The sequence below is a fragment of the Neopsephotus bourkii genome, unplaced genomic scaffold (genome assembly GCF_033783945.1).
Source record: "Neopsephotus bourkii isolate Nb327-2 ecotype Australia unplaced genomic scaffold, CSIRO-AGI_Nbou_v1 NB_1630, whole genome shotgun sequence".
NCBI lineage: Eukaryota > Metazoa > Chordata > Aves > Psittaciformes > Psittacidae > Neopsephotus > Neopsephotus bourkii.
Genome location: NW_026902105.1, coordinates 10,272,377 through 10,300,365, shown reverse-complemented (window position 1 = coordinate 10,300,365; position 27,989 = coordinate 10,272,377). Strand labels below are relative to the sequence as shown.

The 27,989-nt window shown below is 36.7% G+C and overlaps 2 protein-coding genes across 2 annotated transcripts in view; one reads left to right on the top strand and one right to left on the bottom strand.

Moving 5' to 3' along the window:
- Positions 1 to 55: 55 nt before the first annotated feature.
- MTBP (MDM2 binding protein) lies at positions 56 to 27,906 on the bottom strand. The gene is made up of 22 exons (XM_061373465.1): positions 27,723 to 27,906; positions 27,203 to 27,283; positions 25,941 to 26,014; positions 25,684 to 25,829; positions 25,172 to 25,230; positions 24,108 to 24,252; positions 23,403 to 23,520; positions 22,649 to 22,783; positions 21,762 to 21,856; positions 21,035 to 21,107; positions 19,376 to 19,493; positions 16,311 to 16,484; positions 15,064 to 15,177; positions 13,632 to 13,796; positions 13,099 to 13,192; positions 12,353 to 12,508; positions 10,095 to 10,190; positions 6,734 to 7,000; positions 4,961 to 5,207; positions 3,721 to 3,834; positions 1,985 to 2,050; positions 56 to 617 (listed from the first exon to the last, which is right to left on the bottom strand). The coding sequence occupies exons 1-22, from the start codon at positions 27,796 to 27,798 to the stop codon at positions 582 to 584; spliced, it is 2,649 nt and encodes an 882-aa protein (XP_061229449.1). The 5' UTR covers positions 27,799 to 27,906; the 3' UTR covers positions 56 to 581.
- Positions 27,840 to 27,989, top strand: part of MRPL13 (mitochondrial ribosomal protein L13) — a 35,960-nt gene continuing 35,810 nt past the window's right edge. The window contains exon 1 of the mRNA XM_061373463.1: positions 27,840 to 27,988. Coding sequence (XP_061229447.1) covers positions 27,962 to 27,988 — 27 coding nt within the window. The 5' untranslated portion in view covers positions 27,840 to 27,961. The remainder of the gene's footprint in view (position 27,989) is intronic.

Genomic DNA, 27,989 nt, shown 5'->3' with positions numbered 1-27,989 from the left:
CCAAGGAGTGCTACAAAGAATACACATGAAATTATGCCAGAAATTCAGGTTGTAGGAACAATGATCCTTTCTTTAATGGAAATTTGCAACGTTTCGAAAGAAACTTCTTGCACTTGCAGCATAGGAAGTGTTCTTACTTATTCGATAAAATACCAATGGTCGATACTGTAAACAGCTGTTTATAAACAGCAAATAGTAATAAATAAAGTACTTTATGCAAAAAGGTAAAGTAGTTTTGATATTAAATCTGGTGGAGGTTTTATTCACATAAAAACCAAATATACCAGTTAAAAACCATACAAAGCTATATCAAACCAAGCCAAGCTAGATTCCTTTTAACAATGAAACAATAAATATGCATATAAAATAAAAACTTTTTCATTTGAAATTATTTAAAAAACTAAAACTTTTAGTATAAAATTTTCAAAACTTGCTATTGTTCCTCTGTAAGTACTCTGACCAAAGTCCTCATGGTGTGTAGGTACGTGTGTGTGTGAAGCAGTTTAATGCCTTTCTCACAGATGGGCATGCTCCATCTCTGCACTTTCTAGGATGGTGTGAGTAGCATCCACACAGCACCTCTACTTGCCACTCTTCTCCAAAACCCACTCAATCACCTGGGAGAATGAGAAAACAAAGGATTTATGTTGTTTTCAAGACTGAAGTTACATAAGAACATCCCATACACTTAAGCAATTCCTTATCACCATCTGTGTAGTATTTACTGAACAGGATTTAAAAGTAATCCATTCAAGGGAGAAAATGTTTCATTAAACTGAGAGATACAAGAACTGTATTTAATTTTACACAATGCTTTGTCTTTAGAAAAAGGCATTTTTAGATCCCTTGTATTGAGCCCACTCTCTCCATGTGCTGGCCACAAGGTGCACACACAAGACTCAACAGCTCCCCCAAAAAAATTCTCAACGCCATAGAAGAAAGTCTAAAGGACGATTTGTTCTCTGCTGTGTCTACTGCCGTTATTACTGCTGTTTCCCAAACACGGTGGCTGTTCAGACCTGGGCAATTACATTTCATGTAAGGTACTTTTGAAGAGTTCTCTTAACACAGGCAGAGGTGGGCAGCTTAAGAGATCACCAATTTTAATGCCTCTCTTGCCAACAGCAAACACACAGGAAACTACTGCCTCCCCAGACAAAGATGGTGGTTAAGAAGCAGTGAGGCAGCACAGCAGTACAGAACACCATAAACACGGCTCTCATCAAATAATTCTGTGAGGATCTAGAAGTACTCCTCGAGAAATTTGTGTTTTATTATTTAACTGCCCCAGACCAAATCCTTCCATTTAATTTATTATTTTGAAAACTGTACTGTAAATATGCATGATATATTTTTCTTTTTTTTATATCATGGAGGCATTTCAGACTTTAAATCAAAGAGTTAACTTAATTTCTGGAGGAGTTTACTCCCATCCTTTCCTCTGTGCTACTGTTCACATAAATCCCACCTTACACACAAATAAGCCCATGTAATCTCCCTCGTGCTTACAGCTATTCCCAAGCTTAAAATTACTAATTTTTACTGCTTCTTTTAAGAAATTTATTTCCTTTTACAGGTCCTTTTATTGCTTCCTATCCTTTGAAAAGAAATGTTACTTCCTTCAGCACAAGGGAAGAAGAATTCCCTAATGACCCAGGCTTCTCTCAAATGAAGAAAAATCTCTTATTTTTTTTCCAGTGATGTGGAAACATTTATTGCCTTCATTTCCATTTATCACTGTGCACATCACATTGGCAGCTATAAGTAGATCATCATCTAAAACCTGAATATATGCAACTGAAAATTTTGCCATGGGATTACTGATTGAAAGTTTTTGCAAGATCATAAGTGTGAAACGAGACCCAGAAAGGAAAGTATCTTTTAATCTCTTAAAAATGTTGCCTAAACCATCCTCCAGCCAAGCTGCCGCAGCCGCATTTAGCCTTGCCTAGTTACAGGAACAAAAAAAACCCAATGGTCTTACCTGTTTAGCATTGTTATTTGCTGTTTTCTTCATTTCATCCAGAAGTCCTCTAGAAGTTTTAAGATCCTGAATAGGAAACACAAAGCCACAGCAAACGCTTATTTGAGTTACAAGAGCCCTAATAACCAGGAGGGTGTTTACCCTTTTATCAACTTTTTCAGAACCACAGAAGAGTTCTTTGACTTCTTTTCTTAAAAAAAAAAAAAGAAAAAAAAACAAAGAAAAAGAAAACCAAAAAGAAATAACTGAATCTATTCCAATGGCTTGAAACTTTCCTTAAAGCAGTCCAAACCCAATACTCAAACACGTGGTTGAGCCTTCCTAACCTTCCACACACTTCCAGAATTTTTCTTATTTCTCTTAAATGATATTAAAATTTCTTAGTCTTGATTGAAATCATATTTCTATATAAAATTACCTGTGTGCCCAGACTGCACTACAGGGTTCTGTTAAAGAACAAAGAGGATGTCAGGAAAGAAAGTGCAAGAAACAAAAAACATAGAATGGCTTGTCTCCTTTGCTGTCCAATTAGCTCAACCTAATCCACTCTCTTAAGAAAAGCAAGCACATCTCTTTGCTGATAGAGAAAGGAAAGCTAAGAAAATAAATTTACTACTTGTTTCCAAAAAAAAAATTATACCTATGATACCATGCTTCTGAAGTACATAGCACAGAAAAGGATTCAAAGAGCTCCTACACACTTGGGGCTACAGGACAGTTCAGGAGAACAAAATCCTGCTACACCTCTCTTCAGATAAGCTTCCTGAAGGACAGGATCACTGCAGTACTCTTCCTTCTGCTTTACTACTTGAAACAGAACTGTGAACCCATCTGATTTGCCCTACTTGCTCTTCCCTACAAACAGCTTCTGACTTGGGATTAGAAGATCTTCCTTCAGGGCATACGTGAGGGAGATTTTGGGAGTGCTTACAGAACGTCCAGCAACTGCATTCTAATTATTTAAGAAGCTGGTGCTCATCAGCAAGATGTTCTAACGGTTTGAGTAAGCATTCAGCCCTCTTCAACGACAACTTTACTGAAGTTGACTAAACAGCATTACTTCACAAAGAGTGGTAGACTATAGACATACAATACTATAGACATGCAAATGATCAGAAACAGCAGCTCAACTTATGAGCAATGACTTTTAAACACCCTGTACTGTAATTTAACTTGATTTTGTGCCCAGACTATGTAACATGGGCTCAAGCACGTAGAACTATTGGGGAAATAATTCTCATCTCCAACTAAAAATGAGATTGATACAATTCTACAGGGTTCTGCCAACTCTGTATGTGTTAGATAGCTGTATACATTTACAGTGCATTTATAAAGACTTTTGTGAGCGTGTGAGGGAACTTGAGCTTGTGAGTCAGTTGTTTAAGCTAATAGTCTCAGAAGAAGGGACAGCTGAGCTGTCACAGCTATGGCTGGGAGATAGCTACAACAGCTAAGGAAGCAATGCAGTATAAGCACAAGCTTACCTAACAGTCCATTGCTCCAACGTTTTATCTCATGTAAAAACTACTGCATAATAGTTGAAAAATAACATCAAAATACACTGTAAGACTGTTTTTTTTCACTTGACAAGAAGTCCAAAGGTTCATCCACACTCCACACACTACTAACACACCACTAAGAAGTATCATCTTAATCAAGTCTGAATATCCCACAGTAATCTCAAGCTTTATTCAGGAATACATTCACTTAACAAAGAACCTTAAGAATGTGTCTACCTTTAAGTAGAACTTTGATATCTCAAAAAGACGCTGGCTGCATGAGGCAAAGCACTTGTGATCCTCTGCAACTCCATGTTTTTGAAGAGTCTTAGCAACCACCTCCTTCAGCATCTTGGAAACAAGAGAAACACAATCAAAAGTTCATCCCAATTATCGGCATGAAAAATTGGGAAGAGAAATAAAAAATAGAACACCTGATCTTTTTTGATCTTGCCTCTTGTCTTTACTCCACAGGCCAATGCTGTCAACCCATTGACCAAATCAGGCAGAGTTATTTAGCAATCTATTTCCACTTCTTTCATCGCAAAAATCAAGGAAATGTTCACATGTCATAGCAATATAAAGGATTAGTGAATATTCACATGGGGTTTGGAGCACAGGAAAAAAAATAACTGATAATGGCTTGGGCTTTCTCCTGTCCAAAATACTATATCTATATACATATATGTATATAAGTATAAATATAAATTTTTTCTTTACATTGATATTCCCTTGTTTGCCACATCCATATTAAAATAAAAGAATAAAACAGACAGTACAATCAGATTAGAAAATTTACTCTCAAATTCTTTGTATCAGAGATGTTTAAACTTTGCTGTAGGTCTGACTGAATCAAACCAATTGCACTTACTTGGGTCATCCCAACTTGCCTTTGAAAGTACAACATCAACATTCATGTAGTGTCCTCTATAGCACCCTGGTATTGATTTAAAATAAGCATCACCAAGCCAGACACAGTTTTGTGTACAGTATTTTAAAAGTGGCATTCCTTATATAGAGAGCTATTAACATTTAAATACATTGGTGCAACAATGTTTAATCATCTCAGTTAATGGTCTTGTAGCACTATTGGAATATTTTTTATTCCCAGAGTAGTCTGTTCTTTACAATGCTTTGACCCTTCCAGCTGCCTTTAGGTTTTATATTAATTTTATACATTTCAAAAATCTTATTCATTTACATCCATTCCCACCTTTTTTTATTCCTAGTTGCTATCTCTCTCAGCCTTAACTCCCCAGGCATGACATAATATTCCTTACATACTCTTTCACTCCTTACTTCAGCAGAATTCTCATCAGTGCCTTCAGGATTTGCTTACACAAGTGAACAGAATGAAATTCAATAATAACAAATAGAGATGAAGACAGTTTGGTTGAAAAAAATGTAAAAAAATCAAGTCACATGGAAAGAAGTTAAGTAGATGATTTTTCACAAAGCAAACAGCGTAGCTCCTTACCCTTGTATGTTTCTGGGATCTAGATTCCTTAGCTGGCTTTGGAGTCTCAGATTCCATTGCACTTATGTGACTAGCTGAGCCAGCCTTAATGGCTGCTCTGTGGGGCTGACCAGGCTGTTTCAATGGCACTGAAGCTAAAGAAGCTGATCTTTCAGAGCGCCTCCTCGTTACAGCAACTGCAGAGTGACTCCCACTACTTCCACTGGCCTGAGAGAGGAGGGAATCTGTGCTCTCCGATTTGGTCAGCCTGGAAAGGAAACAAAACAGAAAAGTAAAAGAACTTTTAGATTTTGTTCTGACTCTTTCGGAGCCTTTGCTTCTGTTATAGAGGCTGCTGCTGCAAGAATTAAGTACCGCACATTCTTGCAAACAGCATCTGAAAACAGCAGCCAGGATTCTGTTATGAAAGATTTTTTGTGTTAGAAGAATACTTCACTGACTGGTTTGGTCTCTGATAAATAGACCCATTGTACCTCCACTTAAAAAAGCCTAGAAAGAAACTGAAGAAACAAGACAACTAAGAAGATAAACTCTTTGGAAGAAGGGGGAGTTTTGCATACAGACCCTTCATCTACACAGTTAGGAAGAGCAGAATTAGTCTCTGAATAAGGATCAGGATAAAACTTCCTGAAACTCTTAATTTATTTTGGCCCTACAGGAATGCCACAACTCATCTTTAACTATGGGAAGTTGGGCATTATAATTCTACTGGAACACGGTAATGCTTGGTCCTTCAACTGCAAGAGCATTAGCAATTCCAAAACTCCAATTTACAAAGTGCTAAGTACAATCCCATCTGCTCTCGTAACTATTCACTAAGCTACAAAAGGATATTCCTAAAACCATGCCTCTGTCAGAGGTTTATTGGCATTAGACTGCAAAGGCTATCTAACTGGAAAGAAGGAAGAAATCACAGAATCCCAGAATCCCAAGGGTTGGAAGGGACCTCAAGAGATCATCTGGTCCAACCCCCCTGCAAGAGCAGGGTAACCTAGAGTACATCACACAGGAACTTGTCCAGGCGGGCCTTGAATATCTCCAATGTGGGAGACTCCACAACCCCCCTGGGAAACCTGTTCCAGTGCTCTGTCACTCTCACAGTAAAGAAGTTCTTCCTGATATTATTGTGGAACCTTCTATGTTCCAGTTTACACCCACTGCCCCTTGTCCTATCACTGGATATCACCGAAAAAAGCCTAGCCTGACACCCACCCATTAATTCAGAAGTAGTGTTACATAGCAGTTATTTTTTATTGATGCAAAGTGTTTGCAACTTCAGAGCAAGGACAAGGTACAAAGGGAAGTCTTAAAAACTAAGCTTCCAGAAAAGACTTTAATAAACAAGGCTGAGAAAAAGCTTGAGTTTTGGTAGGTCATCTTACACCAGCAGTCCTTTAGATTAGAAAGTCAATTATTCTGTTTATACAGTGCTTAGCTTTCTAAACCTTCAGTTGTTTATTTGCACTGCAACAGCACTGACAGTTTTGCTCCTAGATGAGGCTGTCGTCTTTTCAAAGGCACTTGAGACTTTGCAAGATACAACCCCAAATCTCTTTAAAAGCTGCCTGTGCTTTATAGTTTTGATTAATTTAATGCTATCAATTAGAGGTCACACTTGAGGAAGAAAACCAAACCTACAGAAGAGGCTTAAACAACTAGAACATCTGTCTAGATAGCTTCACTAAAAACATTTCAAGATGGAAGAAAAGACATATTTCACAAGAAACTACTGAAGTATTTCATGCTAAAGATTTATTTTATTCAGTGTTTTACCTTTTCTTGGGATAAAAGCAATCCAAGTCTTTTGATCTGCGTTTTACCCTTGAAGCCTCTGTTTTGAGTTCGCTTTGTAAAGACTCTCCATCAGGGACACTTCCAGGCTCTGATAAGACTGCAGGAGATGCAAGAGGACTCAAGACAGCTGGCACAGGGCAGCACTCTTTGGTGCAAGTAGTCTGAGTTTCATAGCGAATAAGACGAGTTTGAAGTTCAGCGTACCCCACATCTCTCTCTAAGGCTCTTCTGTTATCTAGACAGTATCTAAAATTGAAATTGGTAAGAAATATGTGAGAGAAACTTTCTGCTTCATTACAATCTGAAAAAAAAAAAAAAAAGAAAGAAAACTTACTTCTGACCATCATATAAGCTCCAAAGTTTTTGTGTTTGGACTCATGTATTGTTCTGAAAGATACCTTAAACCAGCCAGTAAATTAACACCTGCCTGATGGATTTAGCTATAGTTAAGACTAACTCCAATGAAGAAGCTGAATCATATATTACTTTAAGTCTTTACCCTGTGGTCTTACATATAAGATTTCCATGGACATTGGTAGAATATTTTATTTGAACAGTAAGTGTTGGATTAGGATGCCGATGATAGATTTATTTTTTTTTTTTGCTTCTTATAGTCACCTCTGTTTTACATCTGTATCATCAGTCTATTTTAGGTTTTACTAGTTTTCATATTCAGTCCATACTTAATAGATGTTACCCCTGTTAACATGCTAACCAGTGTGAAGTTCCAAGAAAACAGCAATGAGGACAGCTCTGAACCCAAATGCAGGATGAGCCCAGCACACCACAACTGATACAGTATCTTCAGATCTCAGACCTTGCAAAGCATCTACCAAAACTCCGAGACCCCCAAAATATCAGGTTATTGCATATAAAGTGATACGCTTTAATATGATAATATGATCATAGAATATGCCTCCATTTCTTCCTGTAAGAATGTAACATTCCTAGTGTAAAAAAACTAATTAAACAAACAAACAAAAAAAACCACTCCAAGATTTCTTGAGTGCCTATACCATAAGAGAATCACGCAGCAAAATATCTGAAGAAAACATCCTGTAGTACAATATATGTAATTGGCAAGTTACAAGTCTCCAGGAATCAAAAAATGCAATGAGACTGACATAATTTTAGGGAAAGCCAGGCTGTGCCAAAAACTAGGTTGCTGTGAGAGTGGATTAATTGAGTGTAAGTATAAGGAAGACAGGGCATGGTAAGTGTTTGAAATGCTGTTTAGTACAGATTCTTTGCTAACCGCACTCTCTGGAAATGCACCCTTTAGCTTTCTCTGAGATAAGCACTGGTATATGAGAGATTCACATTTTTTCAATGCTAAAAATACAGAAGTGTCACTGAACAAGCTTCCTATTGATTACAAAGAAAAAGTGGTTTAATCAGCCAAAACAAATGAAACTGCATTAAATATGGTGGAGCTGCAAAAGAACAAATGTAAAACATACTCATGAGACTACAACAATGCAAAATGCATCTCAACTGAATTTTATCTTGTGTAAATGATTTCCAAGATTCTTTGCAGAAGACCAATACCTCATTGCCCAGTAACTTCCACTATCTCTACTGCAGGGAAAGACAACCTATTATCCAGTACTATCCCATCCTTTTCTTAACAGGCATTCTGAGCAATGTGAGCTATCTCTCAAGCCCATCCTCCAAACTACTTGGGAATGTTTCCTACTCTTAGAAATTCTAGACATATTCTTTGCTTTTACCCCTTACCACAGAGTCATGTTAGATTGCTGGTTCTGATTTTTCCACTTTCTTCATAGCATTTTCATATTCAGGAAGAAAATCACTTTTCTAATGGCAACCCACTGAATCCACTTCTACAGCTGAGTAAGACTTTCCACTAGAAATAAATTCATTATCTGATAAGAGTAGATTCTCTAAACTCACAAATTCCAAGGTATTTAATTTCCCTTATTTCTATTCTCAGTCCCCTGCGTAATCACATCCCCTACAAAGATAAAAATGTTTTTGTCTTTCAAACTTAAATTGCCGTTTTACTCACTCTGCTTTAACAGCAATTACTTTCTTTTTGCAACACAGGATTCAAGTGTTTGGCACAGGTTCGTTACATGAGAAATTTGTTTTAATCATGGGTTCCTCCCTTTCACACTAGTTTCTGTCATCTCACTCTACTGCCTCCCTCCCTTACTGCTAGCACACGCCCCTTGTAACATCAATATGTCAGGGTTTCCCTGCTCTCCACAACATTCAGGCCCTGCTGTGGTCTCTACCTGTCATATTTTGCCATGGAAAGAGGCAACACAAGTTTTGCTGTGCCTAATTTGAATCTCCACACACAATCCCTGCTGAGGGTAGGCAGGTCAACAAGCTACCTACCACATCCCAAAAGACAACAGCCAAGTGCTTTCTTCCCACACATGGCAGGACAAATCTGCATTTCTCCTATATACCCACTTGCCTTTCTATGTCTTTTGTTGCAAACTTTAAAAGGCTAACAGGCTCCAAGGTTACCAGCATCTGAATGGGAAAAAAAATCCCGTAGTATCATTAATCACATTATGATAATCTGAAAATGCAATTTTAGGAGGTAGAAGAAATTTGCAGGAAGACTAAAACTGCCATTGCTGTGCTAAGACTAAGAGTCCGTCTACACAGAAGAGTTATGTTGAATTATCTAGTATAGAGTTTGTGTACGTCCTTTTCCTCTTCTCCTCAATGACATTTATAATTTTTCTAAATCATTTTTATACAGCTACATGATGATGTTGGCCTATCTGAAGCTTTGTAAATAACTAATGCTGTCTGTCTGGAACTAAATACAATCTTAATGGTATTGATCCTTTTGAAGCTTCCACTAACACTTGCCTGCTGGTGTTTTTTCAGGTTTTCCAAACACATAGGTAGCTTAACAACAGGTCTCATGAACTTTGTGATTATCAGTCTGAAAGTGACTACAATTTAATATCAAAGTAGAAACTACATATGTCGTTCACTTGTGTGCAGCCCCAGAGACTTGGTATGCACTAATGAACCCTCTTCTAAATGCCACTTCTGATTATGAATTAAAATTTCCAGAGACCCTGTGAATAGCTATGGCAGTACAGCTTTAAAAAAAACCCAGCCTTAAGTGCTTTTACATTACCATCAAGACATGAGTGTCACAATTTAAACTAGTGAACAAAATAAAGGTAAGAAAGGAGAGATGTCACGGGCAAAGTTGTTCCAGTGAAGGAAAAGGATACATAAAGTTTTCCATAATTAGTGTTCATGTCACTTGAAATGTTTCCAATTATACCATGACTGGAAGATGAAAAATAATTTTGGGAAAAGAAGCTGAAGGAAGAAAACTTACTCAAGTCCATGATAATGGCACCCAGTTGCTTTTTCAAAAGGCAAACCTCTGAGTTTCCGAGGAGTAAGCTCTGGTGTCAAAAAAAATGTCTTTTCACTGAAAGGAAAAAAATACAGATCTATTTTAACTAATTACAGTCAGGATAAATTATATTTCCAGAAGTCATAAACAAATACCTTGCCATAGGAAGACCAAAACAGCATGTGTTGTAGCTAAGCCCTGGGGTACAGTATCAAAGGAATATTAAAGCTTTAATGAAGTGCAAATTTAAGTTCAACTAAATAATACCTACTGTGCTATTATTATTACAGAAGCTTTTAGACATTTCAAACAGTTTAGACGTCACTGTTCCAAATACTTTATCAGTAAAACCAGGCAACTATCACCACAACTATCACACCCATTTCACAATGGGACACCTAAGAAGAACCAGAAACTGACCTCCCATTTCTCAACTCAGTGGTATAATCAGTGAATTCCTTCCCTTTAGCTTCAAGTTGTTGTCAAAGCTAACTGTCGCCCAGGCTTCACAACTAACACTTGTCTCCTGTGACGTTTGAATTCCAGCTAGTAACTCTCTGCAACTGAATCACAGGAATGTATTTGAAAGTATTTCAACAGAATAAGCCATAGCAAAACAGTCAGAAAGATACTGTTGCCAGATCCTAGCTATATCCCATAAAGTCACATCCCATTTAATCTTCCCAAAGAAGAAAAGAGATGAAGGCAAGATGTAGCAGTATCTGAAAATTACACACTGCTTCAAATTTTATTCACATAGGCTGCCTCTGCATTACCACCAGAAAAATAATCTGGGAAAAACATCCAGGAAAGATGTGATACTGAATTTAGCAAAATGGTAACTTAGAAAGACAGTCAGACAAAGCTCTAGTCTATCAAACCTCTATTTAAGCTAAAACATGCAAAACAATTGAAAATGCCTTTAATTCACTAGTTGCTTATAAAATCACTTGTTAACTTCTGTGGGTCAGGAAAACCTTTGAGTCTGTGGCCAGTGTGCTTTCACATCTACTGTGCAAACCATTTTTCAAGAGAATCGAAGTATTCTATGCTATGAAGATTCTCTGGAGGTTTTTGAAAAATCGGGGAGTAAAACAAGCCAACCATTTTTGTAGGCAAAAAATTAGTCACTTCTTTCCTATACAATTCATTGGAATTAAAATGTTTTACATTATAGCCAAAATTCTAAATCATCTGCACTCCTTAACTAACAATTCTGTAGAGAACTCTCAATCTCCACTGTGTATCTAAAACTTGCTTGAATTCTCTGCTCAGAACATCTTTAGGTTAGCTTCAAAACTCCAGTAAGTATTTTACTGAAGTCTCCAAAATCCTACAAACCTTTCCCTCTCACAAGGCCTCTTAATTTATTAAATATAATGAAGTTTTAAAAAATATCAAGGGCTGTATCTAATAATTCTATTTTACATTCCATTATTCAACATTTAAAAGGCCAACAAATATAACGCAATGTCTGCAAAGATGGTATTGCTTATCTAGCAGTCTCTGACACACTTCACAAACAGCATAGGCTCTGCATCTACAAACCTTATCTGACTCTTACACAGGTTGGGCTTAACTCTAACAGATGTTCAGATCCTGCAAATTACTCCATTAGCTCCCTGTATCAATCTTCCTGCTGAAAAAGCAATGGTTAATACACTAATACCTACCCAGAGACACAGTACTTGCAAAGTAGCCAGAATAGACAAGCTTCGTTTAGAGAGCAATTTACCACATTAGGAATATCGACAGAAATACTGGACCAGCATGGCATTAGAACAACACAGTGAAATAGGCTCAGCTATTGCCTTTTTTACACATTGTCTTCCCACCTTGTCTTCCCTCCACTGAATTAAAGAAATCGCACCAATAAAATTAAAGTTCTGCCACAGTAACTTCTGCTTTGCTGGAAATACTCTTTTGGAAATGGACAAGTATGGAGGTGACAGCCTGTAGCATAGGCACGGCAAAGATCTGCTGGCATCAGGTGATTACTTTGTTAATTCAATTCACAGGGCCAACATCATCATCTCTGGCCATTTCAGATTCTTACAGAACTAAGTAGCAAGACCAACTGGAGAACCATAACTTGATTTCACTGGCAAGCACGTGATGAAAGGACGTTGCAAGTTAGGAACTCTAATCTAGTTAGACCATTCTGAGACATTCATTCAGTTGTTGTTCATATTCCCCTACATCATTCTGAGTGTGGTTTTGATCTGCTGAATTCATACCGTTTGGGTATTTGTAGTGGTTGAAGATCACCAATGGGCAGCCCTTCTGGTGTGAAATATTTCAGTAATTCTTTAGCATCAAGCAATGTCAATGACTCCCTTTGGCCATCTTTATGTCCCAGCAATTGCTCAGATGAATGTGCAAACATAGCAACTCTGAAATAAGGAAAAGAAAAAAAAAAAAAAGTCTAAGATTATTTTCCTTTTCAATCTTTCTGTTAGTAATCTCATTGTAGTTAAAAATGAAAATCACTGCTAGTTGGGAGCAATTAAATGCATTTCCAAAGTAAAACAAAGAAGGTTGCTCCTTCGGATCATCTATACAAATGTTCATGATAAAGTATATTTGATGCAAATTCTCTACCATCCTACTGAAGAAAAGTTATTTCTTCAAGATTTTAGAGCACACTTATGAAATAAAACCTGGGAAGAAGGGGTTGTATGTATTTCTACTCTGGCTATTATTTTCCAGTAGTTCCATTTTGGCAATTTAATTTTGGAACTATGTTACTTTTAGCTAATTTTCAGTTCTATCAATACAAATCAAAACAATGATACTTTAAATACCCAGAAGATATGCCTTTGGAAATGCACAAAAACTTACTTTCTGCCTTATGCAATGTTTCCTCTGAGAGATTATCAATGTATTTGAAAACAGTTTACAGAATGGCTATCAACATCTACAGTTTGCCTACAGTGGTGTTCAATGGCCACTACAAAGAAGATCTCCAGTATTTAACCAATACCTCATTTTTTGTTTGTTTTTTTCAAAGTTTTCCAAATTCTGAAGAACATGTCTTTCTGGCCATTCCAATGGATTTGGCTCCATTAAATCAGGTTCTGCAAGAAACAGATGGTGGATAACCCTTAATAGAAATAAAGCAGCTTACTCTTTAAAGAGATATATATATTTATATAAACTTCTTTATAGATAACCCTTCATATATGTATTTCCCATTATATTTATATACATATATGTATATATATTTCCTTATATTTATATACATGTAACTATATGTATATAAATATAAGGAAAATCTGTCTGGTGCTGTGATGAGAAATGTTTTCTGCATAGTATATTTTTGTCAAGGAAAAGAAAGGAAGCAGTTATTGCACGGGTAATTTCAGTTTACAAAAAAGACCTAGAAAGCTACTTTACTTTTCTATTTTTCCCTCTTCTGGTAAAAGACTCTCCTCTTTTTAGTAAAAAACTTGGCAACAGGTATGAAAATACATTGAAAGAGAATAAGCAGTGTATTTTCTAAATAGTAATACTTACCAAAAGTCACAATGCATGACCTAGTTTTATCGACAACCTTCTGTAGAACAGGCTTAGGAAGACCAGGGTTGCACAGGTCCAAGAAAGATTCTCTTGTGAGCTCTAACAGTTTTTTAAGCTCACCAGTAGAAATAACTGAAGGCTGCTCAGTCAATTTCTTTTGCCCTATAAAAGAAAAGAGAAAGAAAGAAAAGTTATTGCACCTGCTAAGTAACAAAGAATAACTGGAGCTTGCTAAAAACCAATCAAATAAGAAAATCCAAAAACACAAATTAGTTAACTGGTCACTATACTATTGCATAGGCAAGTGAAAACACCTTGCAGTGAGAAGAGTTGAAACCACATGAGAATCACCTCCTTTAATTTCTGTGTATGCACATTTCTGAGTATATCCAGGTTTGAATCCCCCAGACACAAACATCTGGATTTGCTAAACCTAAATATGAAAAGCTCCAGTCTACAAAGCGTCCTACCCACCTATTTTTAGTGCTGTTGAAGGAGTGCAGCTCCAACACAACCAATAGCCTGTTCCATTATCTTTGGTCAGAATACCAAGTTTCAGGTAATTCTGATATGATTTAAGATGATTAGCAAATCGCAACTGCTCCTGTTCAGTCTTCATCCTAAGAGAAATGGGTGACCTGCTCAAAACAAACTGAAACACTAGCTCTAAAGAAGCCCCAAACTCAGGGTTAAGGTAATCTGAGAATGAATGCAAGGTGGTGGGGGTGGAAGACAAGACTTTTATCAGATATCTTATTATTCTTGATCTGGTATTCTGTTACTGGTAATAATGCTTATCTTCACAATATGCCATTTTCAATAATCTAACCAATCTCTCAGAAGCATTTTTCGTTTTAATTGAGTCTCTTTAAGCAATGGACTTAAGATGGAAAAAATAAGGGACAGTGAAACCTACTTCTCTACAAAGTCATGAAAATCTACAGAGGATGACCTTTCAGTTATTGTCATGAACAATGTATCATGACAAATGTAACAAGTCTCCAATGCATACCTCTCTGCTGTTTCAGACTTGTGCAAGAAAAAATAAAAAGCCCCTGAAAACCCCAAACCAGAATTATTTCTGTAGAAAGCACATTCAGCAGTAAGGGGGTTTGGAAGGAAAAAGCATAAACAGAAAAATAAAGCAGAGAAAAAGTTAATTACCACAGAATTATTCCAAAACTATGATTAAACATTCAGAGCATTAGTGTAACAAACACCCACCAACTTTAAAGTTCAGTGTTCTCTTTTTCTCAACATTTAAGTCACTATCTGACATACAATCATAGATATACTATAGAAAGTGTCTTTTTAAAGCTCCACTTTTTTTCTTCACAAAGTGATCAGCTCACTTCTGTAAGGTAAGCAGTCACATTCAGTTTGAAATAAGGACCTTTTAAATACTAACAGTGTTCTCCCTGTTACTTACTGAGATATTCCTTCAAGACAAACCCCTGGAGACGAGTCAGTTTCTTTTCTCTCTGTACAATCTCCTCTCCACAATAATTTGGCAGAGACTTGATAAAGTCAGCGATAAAAAAGCCTGTACAGATTAGAAGAAATTTATTATTAAGATTCTCTCATAGCTCTTCGGAGACACCAAGTCATTGCTTCTTTTAAGAAGAAGGAAACACAAAAGAGATACAAATTTCCTACTCACTGGAAACAACCAGACTTTCAAATACAGCTGATCATGTGAAAAAAACAAACAACAACAAAAAGCAATTAATTACAACCGAACATCAGGGGATAGCCTGGAATAGATATCTGTCAATATTTTTGAATTTCTGTACTAAACCAATATAGTGCCAACACAATTAACACAAATAACATTTAAGGAAGGTAAAAAGATCCTCAATTTGATGCCAGGAAAGAAAGAAGTTTTGTCTCAACATCTGGTCTAGGACTTTCAGTCTTCTGACAGTGTACTAATGGGATTTTAATTAGGACAAATGGTAAGTAGTCAGTCATATCACACACAGATTTATTTCAATAATAAGGAAATAAGCAGATAAGATGCAGGTCACTGTGCTCTTTATCAGTGTTATTGAGAGCAAATACAGGAATTAGCAGAGTTATCTACCATATGTAGTTGTAACACGACAACTACTTTAAGATAAATGCCTACATACACGCTCTTACCTAGTGGAGCAGCTGATACAAGTGCTAGCTCATATTCTAACCACTCTGTAATATGGACATCTGCAAAGTAACTGAAGACGTAGTCATGAAATTCAACTTGCCTGCTTGCCTTATGGGTTTTAAATCATCAGCTAAACAGGCTTGTCAACAGCTCACTGCCTTGCTTTTAGGCATGGGCTGGACATCCTTTACACCAACAATACCTACTTTTTAAACTTTCAGTTTTTGCAAATTTGATTTGCATTCATATTACTTGGATGCACCTGTACATTAAAACACTACAACTAATCACAGTTATGAGAAATGAGTGACTACAACCAGCCAATTTAAAAAATATGGTAGTAATAAATTGTGTGAATAAATAAGTCCTTATATTTTTTATTAATTTGAAAAATATTGCTGAAAGATTATCCAAAGTGTACTATTCCTCTCTTTTCCCCCTTTTAACACAGACTGCAATGAATAAAAGGAACATAAAAATTTTGGCAGCACTTATATTCAGATACTCTCAAGCATATAAGTAGTAACCCTTACTTGTCTCTGTTTCTTCTGCTTTTGTGTTTAGCTTTCCATTTACCGCAGCAAGAGTGGCTGTACCATTGATCTGGCTAGCTGAATGAATCAAGGTTGCTTTACATCCTCCAGAGCCATTCCCTTGTAGCAAGAAGTAATATCGGCAAGATTCTCCTTTCAGTTCAATTTCTGGAACTTAAAAAACATCAGGACATAACTGTGAAAAACACCCTCAGAAAAACAGCTTTAAAACAGGCTATCATCCACCACCAAGATTCTTTCACTTGCTTTCTTGAGTTCTGTGAGAAATGTTACTGACAACATTTTAGAAGACGCACTAACTATAGCTGATACTTACCCCTTCAACAGTTACACACTGAAGAGCATGCAAAAATCAATGATCTATAGCAGCAAAGATAGACTACGCTGCTGGGTTAAAGCTAGTGTGTTATCAACACTGAACTCTTGTGACTGTAGCAACGACCAGCTTTCCAATGCAGGCTATAAAGTACATCTGGGAACTCTACCTACCAACCAAGAGAAGTTCTTCAATTGGTCTTAGTAAAAGGCAAGAGTTTAACTGGAAAGGTTACATTTTAACCATAAAATAATGAAGTTAGACAGATAGTGTGCTACATATGTACTGATTACAGAACAGTCTGTTTTGATAGGTTAAGAACAGGCATTTTTTGCATACATGGATTGAATAATGGTAAATGTTCACTGGAAGAACATACATCCGTAGAAGAAAAAGGAAAGACTGTACAGACTCTTCCCAAGGAAGCTGCATTATTCATTAGAAGAATTTCACTCACTGCTTTACGCTTGTGCATTGCCTGGGTGAGAGATAAACACATTCTATTTTTAAACACTGCCATATAGTATGCATTTTTGAAAATAAATTAATTTAGGAATTGACGGTAATGGTGAAAGGATGGGTTTGCTATCTTGTTACATAAAAAACATTTTATAGCACATTGGTAGATGTAGAAATTTAGAGAATGAAGACTTTTTGCTGTACTAATTTTTAAAAGCCAAATTGATTTCACAAGATACCTGCAGTGCTCTCTCAATAAATAACTTAAGAGGATCTTGATATTTCTTAGTATTACATATTTTTGTTTGGAACAAGTATAAAGTATTTGAGCCTTTCTTGAAGAGTTTAAGTGGAAGGGGGAAGAGTGGGGAAATCCCACTACCTCAATATATAAACCCAAGAAAAGAAAGAAAAGAACAAGAAAGAAAAGAAGATTCCAGGCATATTTTCACTATTGTACCATTCCCCGCTTCCTTAATCTTTTGAAATGTTTTCCTTTTCCAGTTTATCTTGACATCTCAAAGCTGACTTCTCATGGGAGAGATGCTATCTTTCATTTTAATCTTAATTAATATTTGTGAACTATGAAGTCAAAGAATTATACTTTCCCACAGAAGAGATTAAGGATTTGCAAATCCTTACTATAGTCAGATGAATGGCAACCACTAAAAAAATAAGTAGTTTTCAACTAAACAATCATATTTGTAAATGGCCATGTTTCTCCTCCTATTCTAAATTTTCCTCAAGCGCCCTAATAAGAATCTATTTTTTATTACTGATAACATTACAGTTAATACTTGTACAAAACTCTTCCACTGGAGCATAAGACAAAGACCATCTTGAAGACACTTGGGATCTTAGAATCATAGAGCAGTTTGGGTTGGAAAGGACCTTCAAAGGTCATCTAAGTCCAACCCTCTTGCAATGAGCAGGGACATCTTCAACTAGATCAGGTTGCCCAGAACCACATCCAGCCTGGCCTTCAATGTCTCCAGGGATGGGGCACCTACCACCTCTTGGACAACGCGTTCCATGTTCATTGTAAAAGATGTCTTCCTCACATCTAGTCTGAATCTCTTCTCTTTTAGTTTAAAACCGTCTTGCCCTCATTTAACTGCTTCAGTAGTATCTCTCCAGTACAGCATGAATGCTGCTGCTGGGATCAGTTCTATAACCACAATCTCTGCACATGCAGAGATCATTAAAATCTGTATACTGCCATCATTCACTCCATAGAATTAAGATTCTTGCCCTGCTATACAGGTCTTCCTAACTTATCACAATTTTCTGTCTATCCCAAAGCCTGAAAGAATGCTTATTAAGATGTGTTAAGATCCCACAACCTGAAAGATGTCTGTTAGACATCCTCATCTGCATACTTATCTCAAATGCCATCTCTAGCTGGCAACAGAAGTCATTGTTCCTTGGAATCTGCATGAATTATATATTAGACCAACATACTAATAATAAAATCATGTAAGGCAGCAAAATACTACATCTCATTCTGTCCTAGATAAGTACCTTAAGCAGTGGGCTATTGCAAAGCTCCTTTTAGCCTGATGTTTTCAAGCCCCTACAAACCTCACAGTCACTACTTGTATAGTGCCTGTACATATATTATCTGACTGAGAAACTCCTGCCAGTCTTGATCTGCACCAATTCTGTTCTATCTGAATTGAATTTCTAAGCACTGTCACACTGTGTAAGAAGAGTCAGTTGCCATCAGTAGAGCTTCATAAGGAAGAAGGAGCACATTCTCAATCACTAGTTTAGCTCACTGGCTCTCAGGGGAACAGAGGCATCCAGCATTTCCTGGTGTTTTGTATTTTACCAGGAAGAGGTAGAAATTAAATGCAAGTGCACTGAGGAACCTCTGGAAATGTGTAAGTGAGAAGAGAAGCACCCAAGTGAAGCACACTGGATTTCCATCTGCAGAAGCTAAGCTGTTTGCCGATGGTTGTATAATCACCTTAGAAACGTGTGTGGAAGCTGGATTTTACCTGACAGATAGGACACAAAAAATGGTTTAAAGGAGCTGCATTTTTCGTTACAGCTTGCCATGCTGTTTTTAACAATTTCCCCCTACAAGCCTGCATAGCTGAACTCACACTCATCAAAACTTTTTGTGTCAACGAAGATTACAATCACTAACTTAATTTCATTGAAGAAAAAACAAGGACATCATAAATGTATACTAAAAAATACCATATAAATATATATAGACATACACACAACAAAATATACCTGTAGTCATCTTTGTTTTACCTACCAGTAATGACCTTGGGTTTCCTAGTCATATATTCCTTCCATTTCTTGGTACTGAGCTGAGCAGGGGATGGGATGACCACACTGCTTACATTACATGGCAATGTAAATAAAGCTCCCACCTAAATAATGAGAGCAAATGCAATACATGCAATATTAGCGAAACCTGGTTTAAGTTTCATTCTTGAGCTACCTATTAGGCTCTATTCCAAATGTACCTCAGTTGAAGGAAAACCTCTTTACTTAACACTTCCGTTATTCACATCAAGATGGAAAAGCATCTCACACAAAGGTGTAAAAAATACTCCTACTTTTTGCTCCAGTTGAAGGATCAGTAACTGCTGAACTTCTATTTCATACATAAAAATGTATTTGCTATGAATTACAAGTCCTTCAATTACCTGGCTAAAAGCAATTCTGTAGAGTAGTATCTGGAACAAAAAGAGAATTTGAAGATATAGCTGGCATCAGCAACTCTACATTCCTTCAAAAAACGTGTAATTTTTTTCTTCCCTATATATTAACCTTTTCAGTTAATCAGATAGTGGACTATGCTTATGTCTTTACATAAATTTTACGCCAATAAGCACTAACAGAAAAAAATGTCTAAGTATTTGAATACTCAAGCAATAAACAATGCTTCTACAGCTATAAGAAAAGCCTACAAATGCATCATGCTTCCAGTAACAGATTGAAAAAGAATGCCTATGAGAAACCATTACCTTGAAAACACATTCAATTCAAGGTGTGTGGATTTTATAAAGTAGCCTGATAATGTGTTTTTTAATTGTTTTGTCTATTTCTTTAAAAAAAACCCAATTAGCAGAAATGCAAGCTCTTAGATTGTAAAAGGTCAAATGAAAACTACTTAGGATATTTACCAATATAAACCAGTATACATACACCATATATTGGTATATATACTAATATAAAACTATTCCAAAATGTACATCTGGTATAGCATTAGAAAAAGGACTTTTTCTGCTAAGCGTAACAGAGTGGCAGGGGAAGAAAAAAGGTTACTAAAACGCTAAATAACAGCTGAAGATGAAACATACAGCTTGATAATGGAATACCACCTCCACGGTAAATAAAAAATGTAAGTTAGTCATTGTAACTGTACCAGCATTTTTGCATTTCAAGTTCTTTTTTGATTTACATAGATGTATTTTATAAACACTAAAAAAGCCTTTCCTAAACAAGCATATACCACCGTAAACATTCAGGAAAAACATATTCAGACTAATACTGTGGCTGTGAATAACCATACTATCATTCTGAAGGGAGAGTGGTGTGGAAAATTAGCCCTGACAATGTTTAAAGAACTTTTTATCCAAAATCAAAACAGGAAAACAGAATATTCATGTGCAAAATAAAAAAGCCTGCCATTCCGGACTAGCTAGATACATTTTGTACACTGCACACAGGCCTGCCTTTTGCTAAAAAATATATTTAGGAGTTTGTAACTTAGCTAAGGTAAAACCATTTAGTGGGCTTTTAAATTGTTCAGACCTGTACAGCATGCACCTTTAAAGGTCAAATTTGCTATAGAACTGTCCTGAGAGCTTGCACAGAAACTAGTTTTAAAAATACTGTTTTTTGTATCTTTTATGAGCAATATACCTACTTTCATTTTCTGCTATGCCTAAATAAAAAATTTTACCTTCCCAGAGAGGAAAGAAAACTGGTCCAAAAGCAGCATGGATGTTTCCTTCATACCGTTTCTTGTCAGACACCTGAACAGAACAGCTTAAGGAACGTTGTCTTCACAAAGAACTGTATATATTTTGTAAGCCGTGTTACCATCATATGTCAAAAAAGGACTGCAAGTGTCTAACATTTGACACTCCCATACCGCAAAATACATGAAAGTCACCTTTCCAGGCAAAGGGAATGATGAAATACACCACTGGCATCTCTAATATAGGCAGGACATAAACAGACATTTGTAAATTCATTATCTTGGCAGGCTAATACAGCCTAAGGTACTATTGTTACACTGAGACTTGCACCAAAAGTATAAAACCAATCAAAATACACCTCGAGATCTCTGCAGCATATATAACACAAGAGAAAACTCTGCTATACCTTTCTACAGATTTTGCACCTACACAATAAAAACATTTAAACTTACACAGCAGTAAATATTTCTCTTTTCCCACAAATATCATCACAAAGTATGTGTGCAATAGTATCAAAAATAGCTGGTTATTATCAGTGTAATTTAAATTTTAACCTTAAAAATTAAAGTTGTGAAGAATCACTGTGACTATGCTGACAGGCTAGAATACAACGAGCTCTTGCCAATCCTCATGTATTGCTTGAATAGGTAGATCCTGATTTGTTTTCTTTCTGCTACAGTAGTAGTTTAGATCCTCAAAAAAGGATACAGCTCAAATTCCAGATCCGATATAAAAAAGGAAGGTAGGTCAGAGAGCAGCACCATCTGTAAAAATTCTAGTGCAGGACCATAGTAATGAAAAACCTGAAAAGAGAGCAAACCAAAAAATGTGTAAAACTGTATACAATGCTATCTCAGTGGAACTCTCTCGAGTGTTCTGTTGGAGGCATTTGCTTTACAAGTACATCTGAGAGATGTATAAAGGAATGTAAAGAGATAAACATTTCACACCACCATATTAAACATTAATATATAAAAAAATAAGTAAGGTATTTAATTCTGTTTAATAAATATTACTTTCTAGAATGTCAGCCAAGTACATCAAGTGGGTTGTAACTCCTATCTAAATCCAAAGAGAAATACTATCTAGCAGGAAGACAAATGCAATCCAAAATGCATATTTTTTAAACAATGAAAATAATAACCTCCTAACTGGTATTGGCTTTCATAAAGACACTTTTTTGTTTTCATCAACAAACACAATTCTGGCATTCCCATCAAGTCTCTGCTTCCCATGGAAAACATGAAACAACACCAGTTATTTAAAACAAATAAACAAACTTTAAAAATGAAATAGAAAATGTTGGATAAAACAAAATTCATAAATAAATTACATATTTTGAGTATTAAGATTGAACAATCTTAATTTCTACTTGAAAAAAAAGTTGGTTTCGCATTTATAAGAACAAACAGATGAAAGTTTAAGAACCTGTTTGAGAACACACATGAACTATGGAAGTATTCCTCAATCTTAAACAATCATTACTTTCATGTTTAATTTTCAATTCTGATTAAGGTTTCCCCAGTTACTAATTTTCTCAGGAAAGTAAAACATGAATCCTAGAGGCTCAAAGAAATATCAGGAATAATACTTGCCTCTGGCAAAGCATCAATATTCCTTGGCTGTCGCTCTGTTTTAACAGCAAAGCAAGAACTTAAATGTGAAGTGCTGAATGTCTTTGCTGAAGTGCTCTTCATACAAAAGTTTGGAAAACTAACTTCTGATCCAAACTAGAAAAAGGGAAAATAGACAACAAATGTGTCAAAAGAGACAAAAAAGTTATTTATCTTCAGCCAGTTGTCAGTATTACTATTTTAAACAGTTAGTACTATATTTGTTTCCAACAGATCTGTAAAACTAGGTAAAAATATTGCTTAGATAACCAACTACTATATCCAAAACCTTAATACAGAAAACATAAACGTCTTTCACAATCAGAAGCTATCAGTCTTTGCAGAAACATTAGACGTGTGAGTGCAACAATGATTTACAGTTAGTGATTTACAGTTACATGATAATGATTTTTGATAGATACAAAATAATCTAATTTTGAACAAGCAGCAATAAGGCAAGTATTTTAGACGAGAGCATCTTGATTTCTGAAATTCAGATCTTGATCCCCTCATCTCACTTATCATCATGCTAAAAAGCAAGTCGTTTCCCCACCCAGCCTCACCATTCCCCAACCAGCGTCTCCTTGACTACACTTCACTTTACCTCTTTGAATTATACTGTCAAAACCAAATTTGGTTTAAATTATAAAATGCACTATACTGTATAATACATGTTTTAAATGATGTACACAGATGCTTTAAAAAAAACAACCATGACTGAGAAAAGTAATTTTACCTTTCTTTCCCATATCTGAATCTTTCCTCTCCAGAGTTCCTTTGAATCAATGATACTCATGACATTATCTGAAGATACAATGTCTGCTGATAGATAGTCTGCAATCTTTTGCAAGCTACTGTAAAAGCAAGGAAGAATTAACTTTACCGAATTTAGTACTACAAATTAATATGAAGTGCAATTTGACAGAAATTACATATTACATACAGAGCTACATATTCATTTTACAAAACTTGTAAAACTATTATCAATACCAGTTATTATACAGCATAGTATAACTTCAAAACATTGTATGCACACTGAAGCCACTAGCAATGTAAAGAGAAACATTTTCACAGAATCACAGAATGGTTTGGGTTGGAAGGGACCTTCAAGATCAGCTAGTTCCAACCCCCCTGCCATGAACAGGGACACCTCCACTGGACCAAGTTGCCCAAACCCTATCCAAGCTGACCTTCAACACTTCCATTTTACCTTCTGCTCTCGCAGAAAGAGGAACTTCAGAAGACCTGCTTTTTTGCCTGCCCCTCTGGTTATGGCATGTATTCACAATAAACCAGCATAAGTAACTCCTCTGCTCAAACAATAACAAAATACAGACCTAGATATTTTCAAAGTATACATGTAAAATACTCAAGACACTGATATACGCACTAACACAAGACAAGAGTGACCTCATTTATAGACCTAGAATAAATGGCATACCCTTTGGAGTCATTTGCTGCAATAGTGATTTTTGCAGAGTGCCATTCTCTCAGGTGTTTCAGGGCACCGACAGCAGGTAAGCAGTCTTTTAACTTGGGTCCATCTCGTTCAACAGCCTGCAGTATTACATCAACCATTGCTCTCCCTGTAAAAACAGTTACATTTGCATCAAAGCACCATTACTCATTATTCAGTCATTTAAAGATACAAAAGTACATCACTGAATAAATGGGCTTAAAGATCAACTTCAAGCAACTTTAGCACGATTTAAAACACTTTTCATGCATTTTAGCTCATCTCTTGCTGCTCCTCTTAGATTAGGACAAAATATTCTGCCATTCACTCAGATACAGTGGCACCTTTCTCCTCTCTCACTCAGCACTGAATTCCACAGATCAGAGTTGTCTCCAATACAACCACACTATGTCACTTTCCTCCTTTTAACACCTCTGAACTGCTATTTCTCATTCTTTCTGCACTCAGTTCCTTTGTTGTTCCAAAGCAACTACTGCAACACTATGTAACCCCAACATACAAGATGATATGCATCCCAAGTTTATAAAATGCAAATGCAATATGTTTTTTCATGTTCCTTGGCTTCCACCTACAAGCAGTCATCTGTCAAATCAGATGCAAGATGAATTTTAACAGCTTACAGTGGTTTCCCCACATGAAAAACAATTATATGTTAGCTGTGACAAGATGATACCTTCCATTTATTTCATAAAAACTTTCTATGGTTGCATGTCGAGTTTTGTATTGTACTACTTTGGCGCTATTTCAGATGGAAAAATTAATTGCACATCTTAAACAATTCACCTTAAACTCTACTGAAATGCAGCCTTTCAAAGAAACGAGTAACAAACTACTCTGTACGCTGATTGGCAATGCCAATCACACTCAAGTTCTTTAAACTACTTGCAAGAGCAGCATATAAGTTAATTCAACTAACAAACCAACATCTGTTGGATTCTTCCATTTGACTCCAATTTTACGAGCTGAAATTTCAGAGTAATAACTAAAGAGATAAAAAAACAATCTCATTTGAGATTAAGAGAGATTACCTGGGGCAGGGATCTTATCAGCTAACTGATGCAGACTTTCTGCAGCTTCATCATAGATACTGAAAATGAAGAGCAACATGGTTGGAAACAAAACATAAAGTCATTTAGAATCAAAAAGTTACAATCAACAACTACTACGTGATGTAAGTATCTTATATCTTTAAAATTCTGTACAAACACACCTAAGCAATGAGATATACTTATCTCCCCTTTTACTGAGGCAGAAGTAGGGTAAATGACTTCAAAACAATCTGCAGTAAAACTGGAAGCAAGATTCAAGATGGATTAGTAAGAAACTTCTTTTTCTATATATAATTTTCAGTTGTTACAAAACTGTTCATTTATTCTGTAATTGTATATTAAACAAAACAATTATTTTTAGTAGCAGTGGGGATTGCTCACAGCTAACTCTTGCTTTGGTAATAACTTTCACTTATTAAATTTTCTTTATTCCCTTCGGTTATTTAAGTGTCAGATCACTATACTTCCAATAAAAATAACAATATGCATACTCAGCCATAGAGAGTGACTCTCTACTGTTATTGTTATCTTCCTCAAAATTTTGTATGGCTCCCAGGCATTCATCAATACTTGTCTGGAGAGAGTCTTCATTTTTCTGTGTGTCAGAATTTATTTCCTCCCAGTCAGAACTACAGAACTAATGAAACAAAAAGAATTATTTATGCAAAAGTAAGTTGGAACATCACAGTTTCAATACGCTCCAAAGACAGCTGAGGAACTTAAACTGTTGGGGAAAAAAATGTTTTACCTGATAGTAACCGCATATAACATGTCTTGCAAAATACCACTTTTTGACTCCTGGAACACCAGCCACTGAACATGCTGCAAAGAGATAAAACAACTATTTAAAATAATAAATCCACAATAATTCATTCTACCTATTACAACAAACATCTCTGTTGAAAGAATCTCCATAAGCAGTTTAATGTGCCCAAGTTCCACTTTCCTTTAGCATCATAATTAAGTTCTAACCATAACCATTTTAAGGTGTAGGTAAGTGTCTTGGCAAGTGTCTGTTTCTAATCCTCTGACTGTTAGTAACAGAGAAAATCTTTGACCTCTTCTCCATTTCAGGCAATATGGCTCCCCATTTACAGAGGTTGTATCATATGTGAAATAAATTTCAACTTTCATAAATGTGGTTCACACAGTTCACAAAATGAGATGATCTCTCAACTTTTCTATGTAATTAAAAGCACAGATGTTGAAAACAGCTTAATGCTTAACATTCCCATCTTTATGAATTTTAACAGCTTATAGTGGTTTCCCCACTACACTGTATTTCCTCACTTACATATATATGTAAAACGCAATTATATGTTAGCTGTGACAAGATGAGCCTTAACAGCTCAACACTGGATATTCAAACCAACTAAAGAATTAAGCAAGCTTTTTTTTAACAACAACAACAAAAAAAACCAACCAAAAACCCAACCCCTGAAAGTACTAATGCAGATCTTTGGAAATCTATTTGAAGATTATAAAATTATTTAACAAATAGTCACAGAAAAAGGTTATGAATTGCTAACAAATACTGCTTCCACTGAAAAAATAGAAGCCATCACAGGAGCAATGAAAATATTAAGGCCAGGCTGGATGGAGCTTGAAGCAACCTTGTCTCGCAGAAGATGCTCCCGCCCATGGCAGGGGCGTGACTTGTTCAAGTCCCTTTCAACCCAAACCATTCTATGAGTCTATGATCGAGCTGCCCACTGAAATGAGAAACAAACTCATTCCTATTCTTCCTTGCTAATCTGGATTGAAATTTGTCAGCCTTTCAAAACCTTTCACTTCTTGTGACCAATCCATTTAGCCGCCTCCTACCACCTCACGTTCTGAAACGACTTCAGCTCTCCACAGAAACAGCAGCAGCAGACACAGTCCCACCTGCAGGTTCAGACACACTGCTGAAACTGGGTTTTCTTCAGTTCCTGATCTGTTTCAGCTAGATCATAAAACATGCCTAGGCCAATTCCTTGATAACATTTGCACTACCTTACCGTACATTACCTGGGAATGTGCTCACATCTGCATTTACAGATGAGTTACAGTTTTCTTTCAGGAACTGATATACACCTGCAGCAGTCTCAGCTGAAAAAAAATATTAAAATTACTGAATTACATTCTTGCTTTTTTTTGTAACTACAGTATAAACTTTAGCTCATTATTAGTAATTAAAAAAAAACAACAACAAATCAAACAAACAAAAAAGAAACCCCAAATCTGACAGATTTGTACTTTGTTAAACTCTCGTTAAAGCAGTGCTCAGGAACGCCCCCCAGAGTTATACAGCAGTGTCGCAATAGAACACCAAACCCTCTGAACTTCTGGGGGTTTAAGCCATTACATACTTTTAAGGGGTATGTGCTAAGGAGATAGGATCCAGGATAGCCTGCACGGGCGCAGGTACTGGAGCAGCCACCGTGAAGAACAGCCCTTCCCAAGCCAGCTCGCTGGGCCCGCGGCAGTGGTTCCCCACACTGCGCGGCCCCCTGCCCCGTCCCCCCGCCCCGTCCCCCCGTGGCAGTACCTGCTCCGGGCCCGGCCGTCATCACTCCCTCGCCCCTCCGCTCCGCCCAGCTCAGCAGCAGGACGTAGCGGTCCATGGCTCGGCGGGACTGGGACTAGGACAGAGCCGGAGCCGCAGCCGCTCCAAACCGCCCGCGCTACCGCCCTTGCACCGCCCCTCGCAAAGCAGCGCTTCCGCTTCCCGCCGGTGCAGGCGGCCTAGGGACTCCGCTTCCCGTCAGCCGCGGCGGTAGGGCGGCTATGGCGAGTTACACCAAGGCCGCCCAGG

Excerpts from the sequence above, each read along its gene's own strand:
- MTBP (XM_061373465.1), bottom strand. The coding sequence starts at position 27,798 with ATGGACCGCTACGTCCTGCTGCTGAGCTGGGCGGAGCGGAGGGGCGAG. Across the intron at positions 13,193-13,631 it reads GTCATGCATTGTGACTTTTG|AACCTGATTTAATGGAGCCA; the intron begins GTAAGTATTACT and ends TGTTTCTTGCAG. Across the intron at positions 3,835-4,960 it reads GATCCCAGAAACATACAAGG|ATGCTGAAGGAGGTGGTTGC; the intron begins GTAAGGAGCTAC and ends CTTGTTTCCAAG.